This window comes from Podarcis vaucheri (genome assembly GCF_965113315.1).
Source record: "Podarcis vaucheri genome assembly, chromosome: 9".
Classification (NCBI taxonomy): Eukaryota; Metazoa; Chordata; class Lepidosauria; order Squamata; family Lacertidae; genus Podarcis; species Podarcis vaucheri.
In genome coordinates, this window is record NC_138767.1 from 58,528,789 (window position 1) to 58,555,464 (window position 26,676).

Here is a 26,676-nt window from a genome sequence, read left to right on the forward strand (position 1 = left end):
CAGGCCGGATTTAGTAGGCGATTGGGCTGGATCCGGCCCCCAGGCCTTAGTTTGCCTACCCATGCTCTATGACAACATTCAAAACAAGAACTTTCTTTCCAAAGTTACTTGATGCATTGGGTTCCCTTAATCTGTAATTTGAAACTTTTAAAACGGTGGTTGTACCCAAAGTCGTCCTGTTAGAACAAGGATTTTTGCCTACACAATGCACTCTTCCTCTTCTCCCCCAATAAAAGAATCTGCTCTAGAGGTTTCTCAACTCTCTGGAACAGATTTGAGGGGCACACAAGGAGGAGAAGTCTTGTTGCGCGCCAAAAGTCCTTGTGCTAATGGATAATATCCTTAGTGTCAAAAAGGAGATGGTCGGACCCAGAAGGAGGGGAGGTGGGTGAGTAGCAGACTATTGTGATGGTTGTGATAAGCAATACTGTCTATCTTAAGAAATACATAGAAAGGGTTTTAAGGCTTTGAACACTCTAGACCTAGTGAAGTACTGTTACAGTACACGCTCAGAGTAAGAAGCACACAGATTTCAAGCCATAATCAGCCCACCACAACATTCTCCTGCCCCTGAAGTCCGTTGCCACACGGTGCCCATCTAGGTTCAAAAACAAGGGGAAGAGGAAATCTTCAGGTCGAACAAGATGCAAAGTGAGGGAATGGGCTCTTCCGACCATTATGTTGCCTTCTCTTGTTGGATTAAAAGTAGTCAAATCTGTTCTTTATTGCTCAAGATTAGACAGCATTAACCTGGCTGATACCCACTAAGCCCATCACTACAAATGAACATCTCTCTTGGGTAAGTAGCTCATGGAGGGTACCTTTGAGCTACTTTTAAGATCTGAGCAGCTCATTCTTAAGAGGAGGACATTATTTCGGGTTTTCAACTCATTTCAACTGTATAAACTACATTTGGACTGATCTGGGAACATTTTACAACTGAGCTAATTTACATGCACAGAAAAAACAACAACCATTGTTCAGCCTAGCTTCATAAATTGCTATCTTATTAAATGTGACAAATGGATAAAAATCACCAAGCGGCTAGTTAAGAGCTGAATTTGTTAAAAGTTTGCATTATTTTGTGTTCCAGAGATGACTCAATTTTAATTCTAGAACTTTTGTGTACCTGTGTGTCAGAAAGCCCCTGACTCCCTCCCAAAAAATTCACTCAACCAATGTGGAACCTTATAAATTAAGCCCATTTACTATGGAATGACCTTCTGGAAAAACAGCTTAGCTAGCTAAGTGCACAGACTGAGAAGGCCACTGATATAAACTCTGCCTAGGACTTAGGTTTACTGTAAAATTAATTTGGTAAGAATACCTTTACGATACCTAGTCATTTCCTCTTCCTCTTCCACAATTTATTAGTTACGTATGTTCGTGAGTATGAATGAAACAAAGGTAACAGGAAAACAACATAACCTGTCTATTAGAGCACTAAATTTACTTTATACATAGTGTTACGGGTTAGTGCGGGAACAGGGATCCCCCCTAGAACCCTGGGTGCCAGATTTCCCTCTCTAGATTCTTTGGGTGTTGCGATTTAATCAGGGCTGACAGGCTGAGCTTATTTTTCTGCCAGAGGGGCAGAGGGAGATGATGCCCGTGCCATTAAGCCAGGCATGTCCAAAGTCCGTTTCAGGGGCCTAATCCAGCCCGCTGGTTGGTTTAATCTGGACCCTGTGGCAGTTTATTTCCTGGGGTGAAATCCTAAAAAACATCACAACTTCAATCCTAAAAAAAGCTCATCAACTTTGGGGTAAAATCGTTTTACAAAAGCTCAAGAACTTCACTTCAATCCTAAAAAAAGATTAACAACTTTGGTTGGCCCTTTGGTCGGCCCTCACGGCTCTTCACTTCATCAAATCTGGCCCTCTTTGGAAAAAGTTTGGACACCACTGCATTAAGCCATCTACAAGACAAAAGACCCTACAGGTAACGGAGATGGGGGTTTGCCAGGGCAACGTGGACATTGTGTCACACAGGAATATTTTCACCTTTTAAAACTGGGCTTGGAGTAGCAGGGAGGAGTTGCATGGCAAGGGGTTTGCTGGGAAGAAGAGGCAGGGAGCTGGAGGTCAGAACCATCTTGGTGGGCTGGCTGAAGGCAGGCTGGGACAGAGACATGGAGAAGTCCTGGCATCCATGGCTGCACTGCTGCGGGGAACAAACCCCTCTGGAGATGCGAATGCTGTAAACTCTGCACTCCCTCCACCGAACGCTTCCAGTGCAAATACGTGTGGAATAAACCGTATTTCTTAAAGACATGACAGCCTCTGCTGCATCTTGATTCCCGACAGAAACACGGCACTGGAACCCCCTGGAATCTTGATACTGCTTGGCAGAGATTGGGGGTGGCATGCAACCTTTGTCACAACACATTTAAAAAAAAAAAGCAGTCAGAATACCTCTTGCAGCCCAAGAGCTGCCTACAAACCTGACTGATATCCTGAGAACCGCTGCAGGTCTAACCAGGTACACATTCGTGGCTTAACACAAAGTGAGGTTGTTTCCACACACACACACACACACACACACACACACACACTGCATTTCAAGTTGCATTTGCATGTTGCTGTACACACAAGAAAGCAGGTAGGGATGTCTTCAATCAATGCACATTACCTGGTTTCCCTGTGCCTGCAACCGCCCCCACCCCTGCCCAACTCCTGCTCATGGAGCTGTTGCCTGTTCATGTGAAATGGCTGTCTTGAATGTGCATGCCTCAGCTTAACTGCAAAGTGCATTTTCAAATTGGATAGAAGCTCATTTGAGGGAAGAGACACCATGCTGCAGTATTTCTCAAGGAACTACATGATAGCTATGGGTCGTGGCTAACTTCAAACACCAGTGGCGGGAGCACAATGGAGCCAGAGTAAATGGCAATGCATGCACAGCCTCTTACTGGATTTCGTGTTGCAGTCTCCCGGTGTCCTTCAAAGATGCCAAGTTTTCCTCTTGTTAGGAAGCAGGCAAGCACACTGTTCTCTTGTGAAAAGCCCCCACTCTGAACTAACCCTACACAGTACGGTTGCTCTCCAGATCTTATTACGCCTCACAACTCCCATCATCCTTGACCACTAAGCATGCTGACTGGGGCTGTGGTTCAGCTGCATCTACAGGGCCTGATTAACCACCACTGGAAAGGGCCAACAGGACAAAGAAATGTTTTCTTCACTCACAAGGCACACTTTTGTATTGGTAAATTATTTCAAGTGGGAAATTCATCCTGTAGATAGGTACAGGGTCAAAGGGTGCTGAATAATCAATCTTGAATAGGAGCACAGAATCAAGCAGTCAGCAGAAAAAAATATTGATGATCAATCCAATTATTTCTTTCACCCAAAGCAAACAGCAGGCTTGAAAACTCTCCCTGACTCTCAAGCCACCACTACTTGTACCTTCTCATTTGCATTCACAACACAGTCTACTAGACCTGCCACCATTTATAAAATTTGGCTCCTACTTCACTTCTCTTGTATGTAAGACCTACTTCATGTCGCGTTTTAAAGGCGATTCACAGTCATATTTACTAAAAGATTTTATTTCAAGCAGGTGGGAAATTGTTTTAACAAGCACCACCTCCATCTTGAAAATCTTAGTATGGCTTACTGAATAACAAAGATGTTTAGACACCAGCTAAGGATCATTGCCTTAGCTTCTGGAGAGATTCCTTCTGGGCCAGAACAATATATTTGTGCAGACTGAACAAAGACTGCCAGCATAAAGCCAAGATCTAATGCAAACTGGCATGACATCAGTTTCCGGTTTTGTCTTTCCTTCTTAATAAACCTGTGAATATCTGGTTCCTCAGCTTACTTACACAGTTTTTCACATCTGACAATATTTCAAGCAGAGAGCCATTCTACTTAGCAGGGTGTTTTGCAAACAATTTCACACCCTGTAGGCAACACAAGGGGGCATACTTAATCTATTGCTCATTTCCCCAAAAGCACTTGTCTGAGTCAGCTGACAAGCTCAGTAGGTATTGCTTAAAATAAGAACTCGCCATGAAATGTTCCAGCACCTTTTACTCTAACACACTACAGGTTGTAGAAAGAAGTTAATCTTCCCCCTGCAGATAACTCCTTACAACGTCTCAGTATGTTACTTTCCAAACATTTCTTTAAAGCAAAACAAAACCCAAAAACACCAAACCTACTTTCCTAGCTTAAAATTATAGTTGAATTACAAGGCTACTACATTGTTTTTCAAATAATTAAATGTAGGAATTTTTCTCCTGGGAGAAACAGCTTTAATTTCAAAAGCCTGCAGTGATATCAGTCAGGCAAAACTATTACAATTGTATATTTCTTACCCAAAGTAGGATTCTCTGCATTCCCCCCACTCTGACAGTTTGCTCCCCACTTGTCTATACTTCCAACTTCTGCACACATGCACTGGGATGCCTGTTCTTTCTCATCCGTGGCAACGCAAGTCAAGCTGGCAGACATTTTCGGGCTCTTCACCATTGTCTGAAACACTGTAATATTAGTCAGATTGTGGCTCACTTCCTTCATCAGGGTCACCATGTCAACCTGAGTGTTCAGCCTCATTTCCATTTCCATCCAGGCTTTCTTGATATCCTCAAGCACACATTTTATTTCCAGCTGGCTGGACTTGATCTCTGCCACAAGGTCATCTTTAATTGTCTGCTGGATCTTCTGCAAATCTAAAGTTGTTCCAGTTTCTTTCCTGGATTCTGCCATGTTGTTAGGTTCCTTTTCTTCAGCTTCTGTCACCTCATAGTTGACAAACTTAGGTTCTGCTGGGATGGCAGCTAAGCTCTCCATTACTGTAAAAGCACAAACTGACTAGTCCCCACCTTCCAAAACTTGCAAAAAAGAGCTTCTTTGTTGAGAAGACAACAATATAACTTCTTCAGGCCCTCTCTTCTTTGTCATCGGTGTGGCTGGATAAAGACATTTGAAATGAATGGAGCACATCTTCCTAGTCCTTGAAGTTCAGCTTAACTGCAAGTCTTGGCAAGAATGTACCTGTGCAATGGATGCTCAACATGGTCACACCCAAACCAATCAGATCCTTTGCTACATTCATGTAGGAGGCCACTGAAAAAGATACTCTCAGTCATTCTATCCACGTGTTAGTCAAAAGAATGCATGTGGGTGTTCTCTTATTTGCATGACTCGTCTGTCTTCTTTTGGCAGTATAGGATGCATCTAATAGGAATTTGCGCTTCGGAGTAAAGAAGAATCCATCACAGGTAAATAACCACAGGTGCTTTTTCTTCTTCTATTCCAATTTGCCTTATTATCTGAACATGATGCTCAAGTTGATGACTTTGAGGCCACCAGAGCTGGCATTTCACTTATCTTTAACAATACATGTCCACTCAGAAGTAAGCTGCTCAGGTGAATGGCTACAGGATTGACATCTAAGTCACCTCCCAACAACTGAAACCCATCAGAATGGTAAAGGAGCAACCCACCTAACCTGATAAAGCCATTCTTTTAGGTGCATCTGCACCATTTAGCTAGAATAATTAAAGTTGCTAGCATACAGAACATTTAGAATTCCACATATATTATAGATTTAGGCTCTGTGAACACCATTAGTTTATTATAAAATATTTTTCTCCCAAGTGTACAGCTACAAAAAAGGTATGATGAAGAAATGAACCGCAGGATGTACATCGGTTAAAATTAAGCAGTGTTTCAATTCCACATGAGCATGTGTGCAAATGTAAAAACATGGGCATGTTTTTGCATGCATTTGTAGTCTTGTATGCATTTGTAGTCGTGCACACAGCCAAATGCAGTTCCTTCAGCACACCAAACCACTTGTCCCTGATAGTTTAGGAATCTCAGTTCAAATGTTCAAATTAGAAGCATGCTTGGCAAATCATATGAAAATGGTCTTATGGTTTTGTATGTCACAACAAGAATGCCGGCAGTCAGGCGTATTACAACCTGGGGCAAACAGTACTGAAACCTAAGCATTTTAAAGCTCTCCACCTCCATCTCTGCATGACTGCTCAACCGCCAACTACAGCCTGAGACAAAGCTTCAGGAGGAGACTAGTTAATTAAACTAGGATAAAAAAAACAAACTTGTGAAACATTTTTACAGTAGATAATGGATACAGAACAAACAGCTGGCGAGAGGCTAGCAACAGCAATGAAAGATGCTTAGATCTCAAATCAAATCTTAATAACACTGTAAAAATTAAAGCCCTGTAAAAAGATTAACTAATTCAACTATGACTAATAAGTTTAAAATCCCATTTTACTTATGGAAGCTATTTTCCACGTGTGGCACAGTCATAGACACCCAAGTCTCAGCTGATTCAGGAAGGCTGCATTTACATCAAACAGGATGTGACCAAAGTACTTGAACAACAATTACTGCCAAAGCTTTAAAGATGTGAGAGTTCTGTTTCTAAAGTAATCGTTAATATTGTGAGCACAGACCTGCAGTATCACTTAAAACATTGTTCAATGTTTTAAAAGTAGGAATAATTAATTTAATCCTACATATTCAAAATATGTTTGAGAATTTGAAAAGAGAATATGCCTTAACTTTCGGAAACAAGTACTGTACTAAGGATCTCAAAGAGACTGCATTGAATGGTGTAATGAAACATCTCATCTTTGTGCTCTGGACTAAAAATTGAAACTAAAACTAAAACTTTGAGCTGATTAGAACAAACGCTTGCAATGTTGATCTCAAATTCCAAACAGGTCTCGCAGGAATTTGTTGGTGTAGCACAGAACAAACAGGAAATTGTCTTTATTAGGAAATGATTACTCATTTAAATATAAGGTAGATCTGCTGGGGGTACGAGTAGCGAGACTGCTCCAGTACAATGAGAACTAGAAGGCACTGGGAAGCAATCTTATGCAACCAATATAATGCGTTTTAGGCACCAATTCCAAAATTTGTTGCACAAGTGCTTCAGATGAAGCATAAATCGCATGGGGACCACTAACCACCACTAAGCAGAACATTACCCCAGGGTAATGTTCAGGCAGACATAATGGCATACAAAATTAGTGTCTGATAGAATTACAGCACTTATATGCTAGGATCATTTGTATTTATAACCCACATTTTCAAATAAGCAACTATGTGCTGACCCTTTCCCCCCAAATTCTAATTTTTAAAGTTTGGAAGACAACCATGTCCCAGTGCTCAACACTACATTTGCTTTCAGAAATGCCAAAATGTACTGGTGCAGAGATTTCAAAGTACCTCCTACTGCTAGAACACCCATATTGTTTGCCTAAATGTTGTGTGTATTAAACTAGTACCCAGAACTGGATGCTCCTAGAGCCACTTTTTGAAAAGATTGTTGTAGAAGTGTTACATCTTGATAAATCAGCCTGTCATATGGCTTCCTAAAGTTATTAATCTTCATTCTTCAGTACCTTTCTTCCTAACCATTCCTCCCCCCCAATTCTCCAACTAAAACCCATCTCCCCCTATTAATTGGTGCCCACTTTTCAATGTTCAACTATCATCTGACTTCTAACACTACCATGCCAAATTATTTATTAAAACCTCATTCTTCACCCTGGCATACCAAAATCCATCTTCCTCCTCAATTGTTCCTCCTTTCTTCTTTGTACACACAGTTTTAGATTGCAGGTATACTGTTTCCTACGTACAGCATTTTGTTTATTTGGTGTAGGCACTTTGGGACATGAAAATGTACACATCTTCTGGTGACAAATCAGCTGATTAAGACCTAATGGGCACTGAGAATGCAAATTCCAATATTGTTTCAGGATAACTGTTTGGGATATCTAAGTTGCAGCACAACAGCATTCTAAAATGTGATTCTTTGACAATATGAGTTGCATCAGTAATGGCAGATCAAGTAACGTGACAGCCCCGCATTCGTCCATGTTCAGAAGCCATGTGACTGAATGCAAGTTGCATTATCCTCCAGAATTCATATACGGAAAAGGTAGGTAAAGATTCTGCTATCTTCACTCCTCTACCATATTGAGTAAAGATTATGGCTTTGCAGGGAACTGAAGGCCACATTGTACAGGAAGCTGTGGAGGGCATCCTTCCTCTTTAGTTCTCACTACTGGCTGGGACAGAGGGACGCGGGTGGCGCTGTGGGTTAAACCACAGAGCCTAGGACTTGCCGATCAGAAGGTTGGTGGTTCGAATCCCCTTGACGGGGTGAGCTCCCATTGCTCAGTCCCTGCTCCTGCCAACCTAGCAGTTCGAAAGCATGTCAAAGTGCAAGTAGATAAATAGGTACCGCTCCGGCGGGAAGGTAAACGGCGTTTCTGTGCGCTGCTCTGGTTTGCCAGAAGTGGCTTAGTCATGCTGGCCACATGACCCGGAAGCTGTACGCTGGCTCCCTTGGCCAATAAAGCGAGATGAGCGCTGCAACCCCAGAGTCGGCCACGACTGGACCTAATGGTCAGGGGTCCCTATACCTTTACTGGCTGGGACTGATGAGTTGGGAACCCAACATTGTTAGAGCCACAGGTTAGTCACTCCCGTTTTAGAGTCATAAATGCCTACATGTTTACTAGGCTGGTTTCACCATGGCTCAAGAATTTCAAGCCATGAACACTGAAAATCAACTCTAGGCCCTAGAAGTATGACTAGTGTTGCCGCAGCAACAAACATACATTAAGGCTCATAAAGCATTATTTACCAGACAGCCCATGACCACAAGCTCCCCCCCCCAATGCCTACAGCACTTTGGAATCATTTTTAATTAAACGCAATAATTTTAAGAGTTTATTACAGACATGTGTGCACCCAAGTATGCCTTCCAAGTGGGAAGAGTTTTCCCAGATAGAAATAAGACAAGCACAGGTTCTAATCGAGTTAACTTCACCACTACATTAATTAGTATGGGGCTGCAGAAGCAGGCGTAGCTAGGAATTAAACAAATGGAGAAACCAGTCTTGCAGTGAGTTCACCCCATGACATTGTTTTTATTCCCTTGATCCTATTAGTCTTAGATATACATGTCCCCTGATGAATAGCCATCTGTGTCTTCAAATATACTGTCTGTTAAAACTGCAATATTTAGCCAAAACAGACTGAATTTATTAAAAATATGCTTGACTAAAAAGTTATTCCGGATTAATTGAGCAGCAACCTATTATCTTTAACATAAATACTCTTTAAAAAGCCTGTCTATGGCAGGTATCATACGACATTCCCTCCTTAGGAGATACCTTCTGAGACATACAACCCTGCAAAAAGAATACTTCTGATTTATGCTTCAATAAAAAAAAAAATCAGTTTATTAAATCTATCAGATTATCAGTTGGACAGCAATCTCTCTCTGCAGCTTTCTGCAGACTATTTTTGAAACTACAGTATAAGAACCAGAAGGTTGGAATCTTATTTTGAAGCATAACATGCAGTGAATTGCCTACACTTTATGACATACATATTTTGGTTTGGATACAGAATAAATTAGTTGCAACTGGTATTGATGTTAGTCTCACTGATTTCAAGTGGAGTTAACTTTTTGCATAGATACTGATGGGACCTAAGTGCAACTTAAGGGCTGAATCCACACTAAGTGTATTTTACTCCAAAGAGGAGCTAAGGAAACAAACCTCTTGCTCAGGTTGATAGACTGATATTTCAGAATCTCATTCTCCCTCAAATGCCTACATTTGCTGTGAAATACTACAGAACCCCATATAAACAGAATACTTCACCTCTGGTTGCAGGTGGTGAAACCTTACCACCAGCCCCTGACATAAAAAGCCAATGCTCAAGATATTGCCTCCTTCATATACATTAATGTGTAAACTTTTAGCCTTTTAATTCTATGAAACCAATGATGAATACTGGGAAAGATGATCAAAATATTTTCTCTTAGCCATGTTGATTTTCGGGACTGTCAAACTTTGTTTCAAAACAAAATTAAACATGCTACGGAAAATGCCATTGGAGCAGCACAGAAGGTAGATGTAAAGTTAAAAACACAATGTCTTTCTGTGGCATGGAAATGCTATAAAAATATTGATGCCTCTTCTTTTTACTGCCTAAAGTAAACATGGCACAGCATTAGGAGTGCTGTGGCAGCACAGTGCTTGAGACAGACAGCATTTAAGTAGTAAGAAATAGTAAAAAAAAAGGATGCATGGATTTAGCTGTTCATGTCTGAGGTCCAAGATTAAGCCAAGTATGCTCAAATCATACAAATATATTAAATCTTGCAGAGGGGAGGGCAGAGTGGATTTAGAGGCTATTTAAAGTTGAAGCTGTGCAAAAATAGACATCAAAAGCATCTAGTCTACTAAGCCTCACTAAAAGTGCTTGCTTTGCAAAATTAAAGCCCTGGAAGGATTAAAATCCTCACTGCCCCTGGGTAGCAATAGACTGTTCATGCAATAGACCAAGGATACCGACAGAAACTTGCAGTGTGCAGCCAGTATTAGGTCATGCCATCCGCTATGAACCACTGTGAAGCTCCCTCCAAACCCTGGTGCTGTTTTCCAGATGTATTGGGCTACAACTCCCATGTCCTCACAGAAATGTAAGACTCCTTCAATGCCATAGGCTTTTGGTATAGATCAGTTTTCCTCCAACCTGTTGTGTTACAAATGTTATAGACCGCAACCCACCAGATTATGAGAGCCCAGGGATGATGAGAGCCATAATCCAAAATGCCTGGAGTGCAAAATGTTGGTGAAGGCCAATACAGATTTGAGGTGCAGAAAAGAAAGAAGCTAAATGCTTAATTAAAGGATGACTCATTTCACAAGCCTGCTCTCTTCACTTCAGTCACATTGGTCCGTTCTTCCAAGACAGAAATACATTCACAAATGGTTTTTGGATGCCTGTGCATGTAACTCTTCTAAACTAGGAACAGCATTCAAATCATAAAACTAAAATATCTCAGGTGGCATGCCAAAAGCAAGGCTTCAAGCCTAAAAAGGCAACTGAACTTAATTTAGGCTGCAATCTTATACCCACTTACCTGGGTTTTAAGTACCATTGAACTCAACCCAGTAGACATCTACAGAACTGCACTGTTAGTGGGTTAGGGCAGCAAGAAACTCGGTGGCAAGAGAGAAGACAGGATACCAAGTGTTCTGTTACAGAACAACTTGCTTCTACGATAGCAGCTTCAAAATAGATCTCTCACTCTCTCACACACACAAACCCAGGGTTGTCCTAGTCGCACTTCTGCATGGTCAAGAACTAGATGAGAAGAAAGGTCCAAGAGAGAAGGCAAATTGGAACAAAGTCCAATAGAGGGAGCGGCTGCCCAAAAGCACTGAGCTCAGTACTTTGCTTTCATCCATAGGGTGACACACACATTCCCAACCTGTGGTGACCGTGATGTGCACAGAATAGGCAGTCATATTGAAAAGTCTACCTGCAGCACTGAAGCAACTCTGGCTTTTGCCAGGGAGGATACAATGAGACACTTGTCCTGAATCGGCCTTGAATCACCCTTTTCCCATCGGTAGGAATCCCCAGCAGCTGCTGACGGCACTACCACAACAGAGAAACAAAGCAAGGGATTGCTTAGGACTAGAAAGCCCTTACCCCCCCAGCCGGACTTGTAACTGTCCACAATAGAAATAAATAGAGCAGTTTTACTTCTTTGGCAGAAAGGAAATCAAATAACCTCCACTTGTTCAGATACCTTTAGAATTAGGCAAAAGCCTACCCAGCCATTCAACATTGGTGACTCTATGGTTAAAGACAGTGGGACTATAGCCTTTACCTGAGAATAATTTTATCATTCAAGTGAGTATGCAAGACAATAGAAAAAAGCCCAACCATACTATGTGCTCCAAGTGTGTCCATAGTGGGGTTAACATGAAATTTTACAGTGGATTTTCTTCCCGTATTGGATTATCCACCTATCAGGAATGTGAAATTTGGGACACTGTCTCCCTCCCTCCCTCCCAGGAGCCAGCAATCAATTGGCGAGGAAGCAAGGATCTGAAAGTGTCCTCTTCATGCATGTAAGCCAGATCTTGTATATGTGTGTAAATAAACCATATACCCTAGAGACACCACAGTCTCTGCTGTGCCTCATTCCCAGAAAAAACACAGACCTGGGTAAGCATGCCTAGAACTCCTGGAATCTCACACCACTCAGAGATCAGGGTGGTGCGCAACAGTATTCTTTTCATGAGTGGACAGAGACAAATTCTAGACTAAACATCTGTATAGAAACAATCTAGAACAGAGCTTTCCAAATTGTGTGCTGCGGCATGTTAGTGCATTGGTTTTTAACCAGTGTGCCATATAACAACAACAACAACAACAACAAATTATTTATACCCTGCCCATTGGCTGGATTTTCCCAGCCACTCTGGGGGGCTCCCAACAGAATATTAAAAACACGATAAAACATCAAACATTAAAAACTTCCCTAAACAGGGCTGCCTTCAGGTGCCTTCTAAAAGCCAGATAGTTGTTTATTTCCCTGGGGTGCCTTGAAAGCTGCTCAGGGGTGCTGCAGCCAACACTGGCCCCTGTCTCTTTTTCCTTCCCTCCTTCCTCTGATGCCCTTTTGCATCTCTGCCTCCCAAAGGTTTGCACAGCTGTTTGTTGCAGCATCCCTGACTACAAGCTCCACAGGCGTGCCTCTGGGAGAAACCTCTCTTTGGGGCAAGGCGGCAGCTCAGAGACCAGGGCAGCAGCAGCAGCAGCTGCTGCCTAGCAGACTCCCAAGGAGAGTGGAGAGGAGAGGAGAATGAGGGAACCCTCCACAAGGGAGGGTGTTCAAAAAAGGTGAGAGGCTGCCAGCTCTGCAGGCTTCTGAGCCCCACAGTGGTGCCGCAGAAAGAATGTACTTAGTTAAGGGAGCCATGGACTCAGAAAGATTGAAAACCTCTGTTAGTCTGTTAGTGTGTGCAGTGTATAGGTGTGTCATGCAAATGCTCCCGGCACTAGTAAAAACTCCCAGAGGTAGTAAAAACTGAATTATTGTGTTGCTAAATGATGCATGTCTAAAAAGTGTGTCATCAACATTAAAGTTTGGAAAGCTCTGATCTAGAACCTGGACATATAGTAAAACTATTGTGCTCTTGGTTTCATAATGTTCCCCAAACAACTGGGTAGAGGGAGTGCCCCTAAAAACAAAATGTGCCTTTGGGTCCAAACTATCCTGCACTGAGAATCGAATAAAGACAGCTTTGATCAAGGTCCACGAATGATATCTGTCACAGTGAATGATAGGGACTGAAACAGACTAAATCACCCTGAGCCAGACACCTGGAGCTCAGGAACCTCTAAATGAGTAGAATCCACCCAGAGGATCCCAAACTATGCAAACTATCTCAAACTTGGTCACCCATCTGAGACCAAGTGCCAAGCAAAAAATGACACAGCAAGCTACATCCCTAAGCAGGGCTTTTCACCAAATACACCGCTAATACTACATTGGCATCAACACTCAGGCATCAGGAAAATTAGGATCTGGTCTGCCAGCCAGAAAAGGTACAGAAGCTATATTTTGTCCTCTCCTCCACACACAAAATGGCCTCTTCAAGATTGCTGTTCTTGAGTTTTTAGTGCTCATATTGCTACACAGTTAGTACTTGCTAATAAGCTCTCCTCAGGAACAAATCTCTCTTCTCCTACCTTTCCACAGATTAGAGTCTACCTCCTAATTTGAGAGTAAGAGTCGCATTGACGTTATATTCTTGTGATGCCAGCTCCGACCAATTTGACAGATACTGCATTACTTGTAGAATTTTTTGAAGGATCACAGCTTCTGACATGGTGTCACTTTATACCAGTCACAGCATCTCAGTTTAATGGCTGCAACCAATATTTGCCTACGTTTGCTAGAAGCGGTTGCTGCATAATGGATGTGCCATAACTACTCATACTCCTATGCCCAACTGGTCTAGTGCTTTTTGTTGACTGCGCCACTTCAAAGTTAAACAAAGCTCTTCATGGTGCACACAAGCTGCCATACGCTTGTTTCCTTGGGTAAGATTTCGTGATACTCAAGTACAAAATATAAACATTACTTCAAGTTGGCAAGGGCACAAACGTATTTTTAAAAATGGTCATCACTACATGTTAAGTAGGCATCCAATCCCTTTCCAGTCACTGCTTCCGTATGCTTTGAAACAGAAAGCTGTTTAGACATGCACAAGCCACTGAGAATGGACAGCTTATTGATTATTGCAAGTCTTCACATAGGGAAACCATACACCAAGGGGGGGAAATAGCCCATATGGTTCAAAACAAACATTAGAATCTGTTCGCCTAACTTTTATGACAACTAACGATGCCTATCTATAATAATAATAGTAATAATAATAATAATAATAATTAGAGACACAATTCACATTTAACCAATACATTACATGTCTTAAAGAAGTTTTAAAAAATCAAGAACCTCAACAACATTCTAGGCTGCCTTAAGAAGGGTTTCTTTCCTTTTTTGAGGACCTCATTTGGGAGAATATGTTATGTAACCCTAAAAATAGGACACAGCTTTCACAGCAGTATACAATATGCTTCGATATACAAAAAAAATAAAAAATCAGCATATTGCTTACTCAGGAAGAGGAGGACAGGGGAAAATAAAGGAACTCAAGGCTAAGGCAGAACCTGAGTAATTTATACTTGCAAACTTGAGCCATATTATTTGCATAATGAGCTCTTTGTGGCCTGTTCTGCCCTATATGATGGACCTTTCTTTTTTTCCTGACAGAGGACTGATAAAAAGATCTTGTCCCATTTTAGTGGAGAAGCACAACATTAGCTGCGGTGGCAAGCATAGCCAATAGTTTTATGAGGCTCCTGCAAAAGGAAGAAAGCCATCGGTGTGTGTTTTCTACTGCAGCGCCTAGCTCCCAAAAGACACATAGTGGTCCATATATCACAGCTGCAAGGCTGTACCAAATACCTTCCATCAAGATGGTGACATTGAAACTCAATTACATCTGTGTTGACACACAGAGCAGAACTGGGCTGATCCTGGGAGAAGCACAGTGCCTTGTTTATGCATCTTGGAGGCACCAAAAACCCACTGTTACCAAGTGACCGCGTGCCTCAGGAGGTATGCAATGTTTTGTTATTAATCAGCTAAGAGGTTTAAAAGGCACCCCAAAATAATTGGGCATCTAATTCTTGGAAATTGTGGGTTTTTAATACATGTACTTACAAAAAAACCACAGGTAGCAGAGGCTTTCCACTCCTCCAGCATGCGAAAGGGAGTGCCTCTTCCAAGATGTGTGTCTGTAATGCGGCATCATCATCATCATCTAATAATAATGAAATAGTGGTTTTCTCTTTCTTGTTTATAGGCAATTTTAAATCAACTAAAACTCAAGCAATCAACTATGACAGGCATAGGCAAACTCTTCCCCCCCCCAGATGTTTTGGGACCACAATTCCCATCATCCCTGACCACTGGTCCTGTTAGCTAGGGATCATGGGAGTTGTAATCCCAAAACATCTGGAGGGCCAAGTTTGCCTATGCCTGAACTATGATTTCTTCCACTGGGTGATGCTACCTATTGTTAAGGGGCTAAGAGTATCAGATATGACACACACACAAAAAGGAGTTCCTCTTAAAGCATTTCCATGAACATTTATGCTACCATGCTGAGATCAATCAAGCTGGGGGCAGGGAGAGAGCTTTACTTGATGCAAATTTTTTATAACAGACTTAATGTTGAGCTCTGCAGCTCGGATTATACAATACAGGTCAACAATTCTGGACCCGTATCTCATGAGCTCTCTTTCACATGTTCTTGGTGCAAAGAACCTCCACATTGCTGCTGCATGTTTGCATCACTGGCTTGCCAGCAAAGGCTTATGTCTTCAGCAACCTGTATAACCATTTCCTCTGGTTAAGTATTCTAGCCACAGCCATAGCAGAATAAGCACTTTAACCTTAGCTACCACAGAAGACAGATTTTACTGACCATCTATGTGTTTAAGGGAACAAAATATGGCCAGCTAGCTAAATGGCCAATTACTGTATATAACAAATTTAGCTTCAGCTTTCCAAGACCTATGTGACATGCACATAAAAGAGTAATGAATGCAGTGAAAACAGGGATATTGAAAACCTGGATATCTTCCACGGTCTACGTGTAAACGTACTGTATTAAGAAAAGGCTTGCTAGCAGGACATTTTTTATATTTTACTTCCAGTTAAGAAGGCTGTGCAGTTAATATGTACAACATAAGACTCAGATCACAGAACTACACGCACAAGAGCTTTCATGTATACACATACAGAACTCAGATCTAGCTATCAAGTCAATTGCAATCTACGCACACATTTTTTGCAGGGTTGTGTTTGGTTTTTTTGCAGCTTACACATCAGTTGGTTAGTAGCAATGTTAAGTAGCATATCTACCTATATTCCGATAAAAATATTTGTTGTTTCCCTTCAGCTGTGCCACACATGTTAATGCTTGGATAGCTCTCTTGCCTATGAAACATCTGAACTGTAACAATTACCCTGAATTATGAGATCATTCTGACTGCTGTGCTAAGCACACATGCGCGCACACACACACACACAGGAGGGGGGGGAAGGAGGGAGGTGAGAGCAGGCATGTGCATAGCCATCCTGAATTGCATGTCAAAAATACCCAAGGGACTGAGATGTTAGGAAAGATTATTAGTTGCCAGGCTGAAAAGGAAATGCCCTGGGGAGGAGAAGGGAGGGGGAGACACAAAAACACACTATAAACAGAGCGCATTAAAACTGCTTGGTGACAGAGACATAATTAAACTCCGAAAAGGACTTTCAGTTACATATTTGCTGGGTGCACTATTTGAAACATTATGCTTTCCAGATGTATAAAAAGAAAGCTGCTACATTTTTCTGTTTGTTATGCAATGTAGTACAAAAAACGTTGATGCAGATGTAATTAGGTCACATTTAGAATACATTATGCTTATCCGTTTCTTTCCAGGAACAGTATTTACTATATTTTTACTGCCTATCCATGTGCACTAGAACTATGATTATTTTTTGTCCAAATTCAGCAATAATCTTTCAGAATTCCATTTAGACACATTCTGCTTATTATGCTGAATACATTTCAGAAGTGTATAGAAGACAGCTTTATTTAAAATACACAGTCTGATTTATAATATATGAACATCTGAATCTAAATGCCATATAATTAAACAAAAATTAAGAACCTGATACTAAAATCACATTCTTTACTTTATAAATAGATTACACATCTGTCAGACCTCTGTTCTCTCTCCCCCCCCCTCACATGCACGCACGCACACACTAAGAAAATGATGATTAATTTGTCTGACATGGTGCAGTTTAAGGTTTAATGCTGCAAGAAGGAAACAGCACTCTGAACAAATCCTAACTGCTCCAGCAGCAGAAGTAAACAAGACAAGATGTCCCCCATACACAGAGAAAAATTACCAACCTGCATGAAAAATAACTGTGTTTTTCCCAAATCCAGCAGGAAGTCGAAGATTTTGTAGCAACCCTTTTGCAGTTAGACGAACATGCATGTTGGATAAGGAGAATTTCGGGGACCATAACATGTCTTCAGAGCAATTGGAAGAAAACCAAGCAGGAAAATGCCTCCATGTACTGTCACATACTATATTTGTAACTCAGCATTGGGGCCATGCAGTAGCTGGCCAGAGGAAAAAGAAAAACAAGCTCACAGTACATCAAAAAAACAACAACCTCCCCTTGGTTCTTCACTGAGATTCCACAAACGGATGAAAAGCCAGGAGAATCCAAGAAGGCAGAGACTATATCCACAATGTAAACGCTGCTGGCAGCGTCTTTCTCCACCAGATGCTGTAAAACAAAGCTCCCCCTTAGAATAAAACTGCTCTGTGATTCAGAAGGCAAGCAGCCTCTGAATTACATCACACTGTTCATGTTTAATCTGCGAAGGGACCCAGGAGGGATGGGGAGGAGGAGGAGGAAGAGGAAGTGGGTGGTCTCCCAAGCTGAATATATCACCCAGTAATGTCACACATCTCATTCTGTTGCAAGACCGCTAGAGGAGAAGATTTAACGTTCCACAAGATGGATTAAGATTATTCCTCATATAACCAAAGGGCCTTCTATCCTTTTTCACAGTTCTGAAATATACTTACTCCCTGCTATCATAGCCACTTACACATTTTAGCACTTTCTAACCAGACACATGAAAAACAACCCAACCCCTCACTGGGATTCCACTGATATTACGTATTACTGTTGTTTATGCGCCTATGAATTCTTGATGAAATTCTTCACTTAAATGGGATTGAGAGAGAAATGCCCAGAGAGGGAAGTCAGGCTGGTTGTGCAGTTTCATGGCACTAAAAATGGCTCAGTTTAGTGATGGGCAACATGCTAAGCTTAGGAAGACCACATGAATCTCTGTGCTCCTGAAGAGGTGCTTGCAGCCCTCTCTCTCTCTCCCTCTCTGGTACATTTTGGAGCTGAGCTAAGCCAAGGTTTGGCTTAGTGTGCCATCCAGACCCGGTGATTAAGGTCTCCGCTCAGTATTCACTAGCTCTAACCAAGAACAAATGTTTGCTTAGCAGTTCTGTGCAGTTCTGCAGCAAAAAGGATCAGGGAGGAGCCAAGTGCATGCCAGTTTCATCTCCAGGAGCCTGTGTGGTCCCTTATCTTGGCATAGCATGACATGCAAACCAGGCCATGATGATTAAGGCTGTGTACACACCATACATTTAAATCACATTCCATACCCACCCACCCAAAGAAGAATAATGGGAACTGTAGTTTGTTAAGGGTGCTGGCAAACTGTAGCACTGAGAGCTAAACTACAATTCCCAGGATTGTAGGGGTGTGTGTGGAGCAGATGTGCTTTAAACATGTTGTGTGTACACAGCCTACGATAAGAGGGTGCATGCTTTAGACAGCATCCAAAGGAAACCTGCCAATTCAGGAAGAGATAGCAGATGGGTTTTAAAAGGAAAAAAAAATCTGCTATTGAGCCAATATGTCACATCATGCAGGGACTCACAAGTCAACAGTTATCTATCTATATGTAGGTGTGACTCTAAACCTAAAACATCAGATTTACAGAAGGCTGTGCTTTGCTTTCCTTCAGTTACCCAACACCCAAAGGCAACCTTGGGTATTGTCTAGGAATTTCCGTTAGGGCAATAAAAAACAACAGAGCCCCCAACTGATTGATTTGGTTTAAATTGTTTTTATACAACTTTTAATCTGTGGGTTTTTTCCCATTTTGGAGTTTTGCTTTTTTTTAATAAAGGGGCGTAATATGTACCTGGAAAAAGATGAGCTGGGGAGACCAGGGGGCCCCAATCGCAGTGATCCAGGGTAGAGGGAGGTATGGCGTGGGAGATGGGAAAGGCCAGGTAAAGGGCACACAGCACAGGCAGTTAGTGACTGTGCCAGCCCTTCCTCTGACCTGGGGAACTGCAGTTGTCCTCAGGTCTGCGGCTGCTGTTGCTAAATGCCAGGTCGGCTCTGAGCAAGACCTCCCTCACCCATGATCTGATTATGGATGAGGAGGTCTGTATCACTGAGACCTGGGTGGGTGAACAGGGTGGAGTTGGTCTCACCCAGCTATGGCCACCTGGGTACTTGGTGCAGCAACAGAGAAGACCCGAGAGTTGGGGAGGGGGAGTTGCTGTGGTCTACAGAATTTCTCTTTCTCTCTCCAGGCTCTCTGTTCAGTTGTGTGGGAGGGAATAGAGTGTGTCTTCCTGGCATCGGGCCATCAGGACATATATTGGATTCTGTTGCTTTGCAGCCAGTCTTGCTGCCCAGCTATCTCCCTGCCTGAGCTGACAGAGCTGGTCTTGGAGTTGGTGTTGAGGACTCCCAGACTGTTGGGACAGCCATGCCAAGGCAACTGTCTCTGGGGTAGCTCAGGACTTCATGGCTGCCTTGACCACCATGTGGCTGTCCCAACATGTTACTGGCCCAACGCACATGGCAGGCCTCATCCTGGACCTTCTTTTCTCAACTCGGGGGATATTGACATCAGCCCCTTGTCATGGTCAGATCACTTCCTGCTGGTGTTTAGGCTTTCAGCGCCTTTTACCCTCTGCAGAGGGGCAGGGGGCCTATGAGGATGGTCTATCCTTTGAGGCTAATGGTTTACAGAAGTCTCTGGGGAGTTCTCCAGCTGATCTCTCTGATGCTCCTGTCAAAGCCCTGGCCAACTTCTGGAACATCCGAATTGCTCAAGATATTGACATGATCGCTCCTGAATGCCCTCTTCTGCTTTGTGGAGCACTCTTGGCATATTACACTGATCCTGACCCAACTGCACTGGCTGCCAATTAGTTTCTGGGCCCAATTATGTGTGATGGTTTGTCCTATGAAGCCTTAATGGGTCAAGACCACAATATATAAAGGACTGACCTGGACTCTGCATTCATCAGCTGAGGCCCTTCTCTGTGTGCCTCACCCCTGGAGAGGACCAGAGGGTGGTAACACAAGAACTAGCCTTTTCTGCAGGGGCTCCCCCTTTTGTGGAATGCTCTCCCCAGGGAGGCTTGCCTGGCACCTTCACTACAAAACATTTCTCTATAATCAGGCCTTTGGCTGATTAACATTCCATGTCCCTTAAAATGTGTTTGTGGGAGGGTGGGTATGGGTTTAGTTTCATTTTTATTATGTATTTTGTGTTTTCATTTTGTATTTCTATGCTGTAAACTGCCCTGAGACCTTCAGATGCAGTATACAAATTTAAGAAACAAACACACAAATGGTTGCTCCGAAACTTCCTGACCTCAAGAACAACAACAAAGCAATGTAAAATCTGATCTCCAGGTCTGCATCCAGCTTCAAGCAAAAGACAGATCTTTCTTTACACGGAAGTATTTGCAGGCCCAGGCGCAGTAAGCCTGCAAATGCCTGAGCAAAACCGGGGCAGAGTAATAAAGACACAACAAGCCAGTTCTTCGGATTAAATAGGTCACAACTTTATTCTTTACTGATGTAATATTGTCTTGGAGTAGACACTGGGTCCGCATCCTGTATCAACCAGCCCAATCTGCTGGCTCATCATTCCAACAGGACCTATCCTAGGTTTGATAGGCCCAATAAAATGTAATTGGCCTACTGTGGTTTTCTGGCATTTCTCTACCTTTGCCTTGAAGAAACAATTTGTTCAAACTCACTGGAAAAGCAACAAGGTATATAGTTCTCCTTTCAAATAACAATAAGAACTTCCTATCATTCTATAGAAAGCCAACCAAGCCAAGGAAGGAATCCAAACAAAACAAGACAGAATACAATCCAATTTATTGCTAACTTCCTTATATTACAAGGCCCAGACCTCACAGTCAATATATACTAGGTACAAGAATGCTCCTATCCTCATTTTCCAAGATCTCCCTTTTTCATCCATCAACTCACAGCTGCCAACTGCCTAACTGAATCTTCCACCTTCACGCCAATGGCTCAACTGCTCTCAGAATCTCACTGTCCAATCTAATCTCAGAAAAATAATAATCCAATCACATCTGAGTACATGACCCGAAAGACACAGCAACTCTTTTCATGTGAAATTTACCTAAAAACATTTCCATCATTTACAGGAGCCTTTGAGTTCATAGAATCATAGAATCGTAGATTTGGAAGGGACCCCAAGGATCATCCAACCCCCTGCAATGCAGGAATTCCTAGATGTAAACATAATGCTTAAATACTGTGTGGAGTCCTATACAATTATCATTGCAACAATGCTTCATGAGGCATTTACTAGGTGTCAGGAATGTGGATAACATCTGCAGAGCTACTGTTGTGCAAATATTTGTCTCATGCTGCATATACAGAATAACTCTTAGTCTGCTCACGTCTATTAATATTTTGGGTCTACCAATTAATCCTGATTCAATAAAGAAAGAATCAGTTTGAGTAAATCATGATTAACATTGAACTACCGAGTCAACAGGAAGAAGCCTTCAAGAGCAATTGACAACGCTAGGAACCTTTTTAGACCTATGCGTTGAGGAATCCAGTATCACTAAGGCATCTATAATTAACATTTCATGTTATAAGTAGCACTTCTAATTCAGCACATGCCATTCATCACTCTTCGTTGACACACGGAACCATTAAGGTAAATGAAGGTTTCGCCAAATGCATTATTTATTGCTGAGCTCTAAAACTGAAGGCAGGTGTACAAGACTTGGAAATGGCAAGTGAACACCTTACTACATGCCAATTGCTGGCTTAACCTCTACACTGCAGACCACAATCAAAGATAAATATATGAAGGTTATGTTGCTCAATGACAAATTATATTTGGCATTACATACAAAATTATTACATCACATGCTATCAACTCCAACTTTTTAGTTCAAATACTTTCTTATATGCTACACAGGATTCAGAACGTCAGTTTAGCTGGTCTGATTGGTAAAGTACATTTGGTTCTCTAAGCTGTATGTCAACCTGAACGTGATGGGAAACTTGTCACCTGTATGATTTAGAGATTAAATAGCAGGTGCATGTGGGTGAGCCAATCAGGGCCAGAGTTGCAGTGGAGCTGTTAACTCTTTCCTCCCATGCCACAGTCCCAACACAATATGGCCCCCTGGAGCTGCTATAGTTAGAATAGGATGGGAACCCCCATTGGAGAATGAATTGGTGTTCTGTAGATTGATTACAACATTGGCAAACGTGTTGATAAGAGTGTTTGCGCCAAGCTAACACAAAAGAGGGTAGAGAGGACCAACAGCAGGTATTATTTTATTTCTTACCGTATGTGTATGCTACCTATGAATGACCTGCAGCCCTCCTGATTTTCCTCAGCTAAAGTTGCCTCTGGTTTCAGAGCTCAGTTGGAGGGAGGAAAAGATTAAAAATAACATAAGGGGTATTTGCAGGGGAGGAATTAAGCCTTATTAAAAAAAAACAGAGTTAAGAATCAGGGCCAAATTAGATGGAATTCTGGCAGCAGGCCCACCCAAATCATGTATGAAGCAAGGAGGATGTGAGGCAAAAGTTAATGAGCAGAAAGGGTGCTGAACGCACTCCCTGCCTTGCCTCTCCCCATGAGCTTTTCCCCCAACCAAGCTCTGGAAACAGAATTAAACCTAATTTCAGCACTCAACCCACACTGGAAGACTCTCAGTGGGGAATGGAACCATAACTTCTGTTTGTAGCAAATGATAAAGACATTTGCTGGAGGGTCACAGGTTTCCCATGCTTGGAAAACAGAGATGTCATACTACCAGTATGAAAGTCTCATATCAAAAAGGTGCAGGAAACAAAAAACACTAAAGTTTTCGCCAACTACTTCACCCAGAATACCATCATAAAATATACTTAGGATCAGGACTGGAACTCCTCCTTGCTAGCACAATACTTTTAGGAACAAAAGGGAGTGATTGAACTCACCAGAACTGAATGTAGACAATAAACTTCGAGGTACATTTTGTCCTGAAGGTCCTGCAAAAGACAAAAACATAACTTGAACTGTCATAGGTAAAGGTAAAGGTACCCCTGCCCGAACGGGCCAGTCTTGACAGACTCTGGGGTTTGTGCGCCCATCTCACATCTATTGGCCGGGGGCCAGCGCTGTCCGGAGACACTTCCGGGTCACGTGGCCAGCGTGACAACGCTGCTCTGGCGAGCCAGAGCCGCACACGGAACGCCGTTTACCTTCCCGCTGGTAAGCGGTACCTATTTATCTACTTGCCCCCGGGGGTGCTTTCGAACTGCTAGGTTGGCAGGCGCTGGGACCGAGCAGCGGGAGCGCACCCCGCCGCGGGGATTCGAACCGCCGACCTTTCGATCGGCAAGCCCTAGGCGCTGAGGCTTTAGCCCACAGCGCCACCCGCGTCCCATACTGTCATACTCTTTTTTAAAAGGAAATAAAATGAACACACACTAGCCTTATGGATCAAGCTACTCCTCAAAGGCAACATACCCAAACGTAGCCCAATGGCTCATTCTATAAAACCAATACCAAACAAAAAAACACAGAAAATGCTACTTCAGAAGGTGGGTAAGTTGGAGGGACACTTGCCCCTCTCAGGACTGTACTCCAAATTATTTCGTTCTCCCGAGCAACTCGGGATTTCATGTGCATGTTTGGAGGGAACCCATGCATGTGAAATTTGTGGGGTTGAGGCAAATAACTAACGGCTGGAGTTACAGGCAGGTAACTATTGCCCGCACTACTCAAAATAGTTTCTCCAGCTAGGAAGGAGCTGCCAGGCAACTGTTACATGTGCTTGTATGAAGCATATATATTTGGGCTTAAGTGGATTATCTTTAAACTCTTCAGGCTCCCTTTAAAGTACTTGGTCATACAGTGAGTGGATTTAAGAAGCAGGGATATGCTAAATCTTCCCAATTATACATTTTGCCTTGCTGAGAAGTGACATGGTATGTTATCGGCAAATGTGAATATGCAATTATCACTAGGAAGACAGGCTTTTCCAAACTGTAATACTGCATACTGTTTCACTGTTAGCATTATCATGTATTATTCCATGTTTAAAGGCATAAGCCTTGATTTCTGCACATTTTCTCTTTTCTCTCTATATAAGAAGAAATGCTCCTTAAAAAAAACCAACCACCACCACCACTATTCTAAGACAGGTAACAAAATTAGGTTAATATATGCATGGTTCCTCATGCTGCTATGCATCATTCTGAACTTCCTTTTTAAAAATCCTTCCCCGTTCTGCACAATTAACTTAAATGAATGAAAGTCAGCACTGTTTTTGCAGGTTTGTAATAGATGTTTGGAAACCTATTACTTTATCCACAACATTTATCTACAAATTTAGTTGCCTAGGTGGAACAAATAGCAAAACGGATACTGCCATCATAGAATACAACAATTCTTACATGCACCAGCAAGCATTTCCACTCAGTGGAATAAGCATACACTTAGGTTTTAAAGTAAATGGGGAAAAACACACAGGTACACTTGCCTTAGTCAACACCAGTGCTTAGATGCCCAGGGTTGAGCAAAATCTGCAAAATCCAAGACAAGTCATGTTTCCTAACACAGGTCTGATTGTATATTGTATAAGCACCATGCCAGTTAATTCATCCATGAGCCATTTGGATAGAAATGATGTTGGAGATAACACAGATGAACTTATAACCTTAACTAATAACACCAAGAAAACAAAAATGGGACTAATACTTTACCCAGCTGCTGATTCCCTCTTGCATCTCTGGTTTTCCTTCCTGGAAGAAGTGCCCCAGAAGATTTTGGCAGACATTGGCTCACTGAGCTCAACTTGCTTTTCACTCCTTTAAAAAAAAGGAAAAAGACACCCCCACAAATAAATTAGACGTTGCTATAATGAAAGTATCCAGTGCATCTGTAAACTTTATACGAACCACCTGACACCTTAGAAAGCCACTCAGCAGGGTAGACAATGCCGAGCTCGATGGATCAATGATTTGACTCAGTATAAGGCAACTACCTGTAATCCTAATGATATATATATATATATATATATATATATATATATATATATATATATATTGCTGCCACACCATGTCAACCCCCTTCCCCCGATAAGGCCTAGAAGGACATAATGCATATTGTGCAGCACTGAGTTGGAGATGGGACAATGCCCAACATGGTGTCAGTCTCATCATGCTTTCTATTCAACTAGAAATTACAAAGGGTAACGGGGGGAAGTACACAGAGTAGCAACACCAGTCCCACGATGCCTAGAAAGACTGTTTGGACAGTACTTCTCTCCCCACCCAACTTTTACGTGCAGCAAGTTCAGGAGAGCAAGTTGGGTTTGCATGCTTATGCCGCCCCCCCACTATAAAGAGAAGGTATCATCCAAACAGCCCTAAGACTTTTCTCTCTCCCACACAAGACTGCAACTAAGCGTACTTTTAATTTATCAGCAGAAGTGACTACATTCTGCTGGGTTCCAGATCACACCTGGAACTAATCAAGGTTCTGTGACAATACTGCTGGCAATTGATCAGGTGTTTTCCAGGTAGATCAAGAATGTTCCATATGATTTATTGGGGGGGGGATCCATATTCAGGATTCTGATTATTTCTTCTGCCTACAGAGATTTTTGGTAGATGTGGTCAGTCCTTGTCTAAGTTACCATACTGGACTTTGCCTGAACTGGAAAGAACACTGCTTTCCAGCTTAGAAAAATCATTACGAAGACATTAGGCCCCCCCCCCCCCGCAGTCATTTAAGGCTAAGAAATGCAGCTGCAACAGTTTCAGGGGTCTCTTCCCCCATCCACAAAGATTATCACCTATTTTAATCTTGTGCTGGAAGAGATCACATGGCAGTCATTTAATTAGCCCCTGACCTTTTCCCTTCCACTGATTTCAGCTGCCTAGCGCGACCTGTAAGAATTCTTGGCTGGGACTACGCACTTCTATGGTTTGTACAGAAACTAGTACACTGCTGGTATTTAAACAAGCAGACGTACTCCTCAGCTACAGTTGGACAATCATCCATCAACGTTCCAGCATGTGCTTCCTTGGTGGCAATTTGGTAGCTTCCTCATCTCATATTGCTTACTGAAGGAAAACGTATGCCTGTTTTTAAAAATTAAAATATCCCATTCTTTTCTATTTTTAAGCTTGCAAGGGTAATAAACCTCAGAACATGGGGCTTGTCATGTAAGGCACTGGTCTCCTCCTGCCCCTCCATTTCTCCTGAGCAAGGCTTGAATGGATTTGCCACTAAAGCCTTCAGAGCCATAATATATATATTTAATACTATCTGGCAGGGAGATGGGAGATCCCGGTGACAATTTACACCTGAGATAA

General features: G+C 42.3%; 1 protein-coding gene and 1 long non-coding RNA gene across 3 annotated transcripts in view; one reads left to right on the top strand and one right to left on the bottom strand.

The window, feature by feature from the left end:
* Nucleotides 1-26,676, bottom strand: part of MTUS1 (microtubule associated scaffold protein 1) — a 107,024-nt gene that overhangs the window by 27,527 nt on the left and 52,821 nt on the right. For both annotated transcript variants that reach the window (XM_082238049.1, XM_082238048.1), the window contains 2 exons: nt 25,060-25,164; nt 23,290-23,340 (listed from right to left, as the gene is read on the bottom strand). In XM_082238049.1, the coding sequence (XP_082094175.1) occupies nt 23,290-23,340; nt 25,060-25,164 (156 nt within the window). The remainder of the gene's footprint in view (nt 1-23,289; nt 23,341-25,059; nt 25,165-26,676) is intronic.
* Nucleotides 4,805-18,108, top strand: LOC309540946. Its single transcript, XR_014223559.1, has 4 exons — nt 4,805-5,230; nt 7,754-7,935; nt 14,656-15,003; nt 17,396-18,108. It is a non-coding gene; the product is annotated as an uncharacterized lncRNA (long non-coding RNA).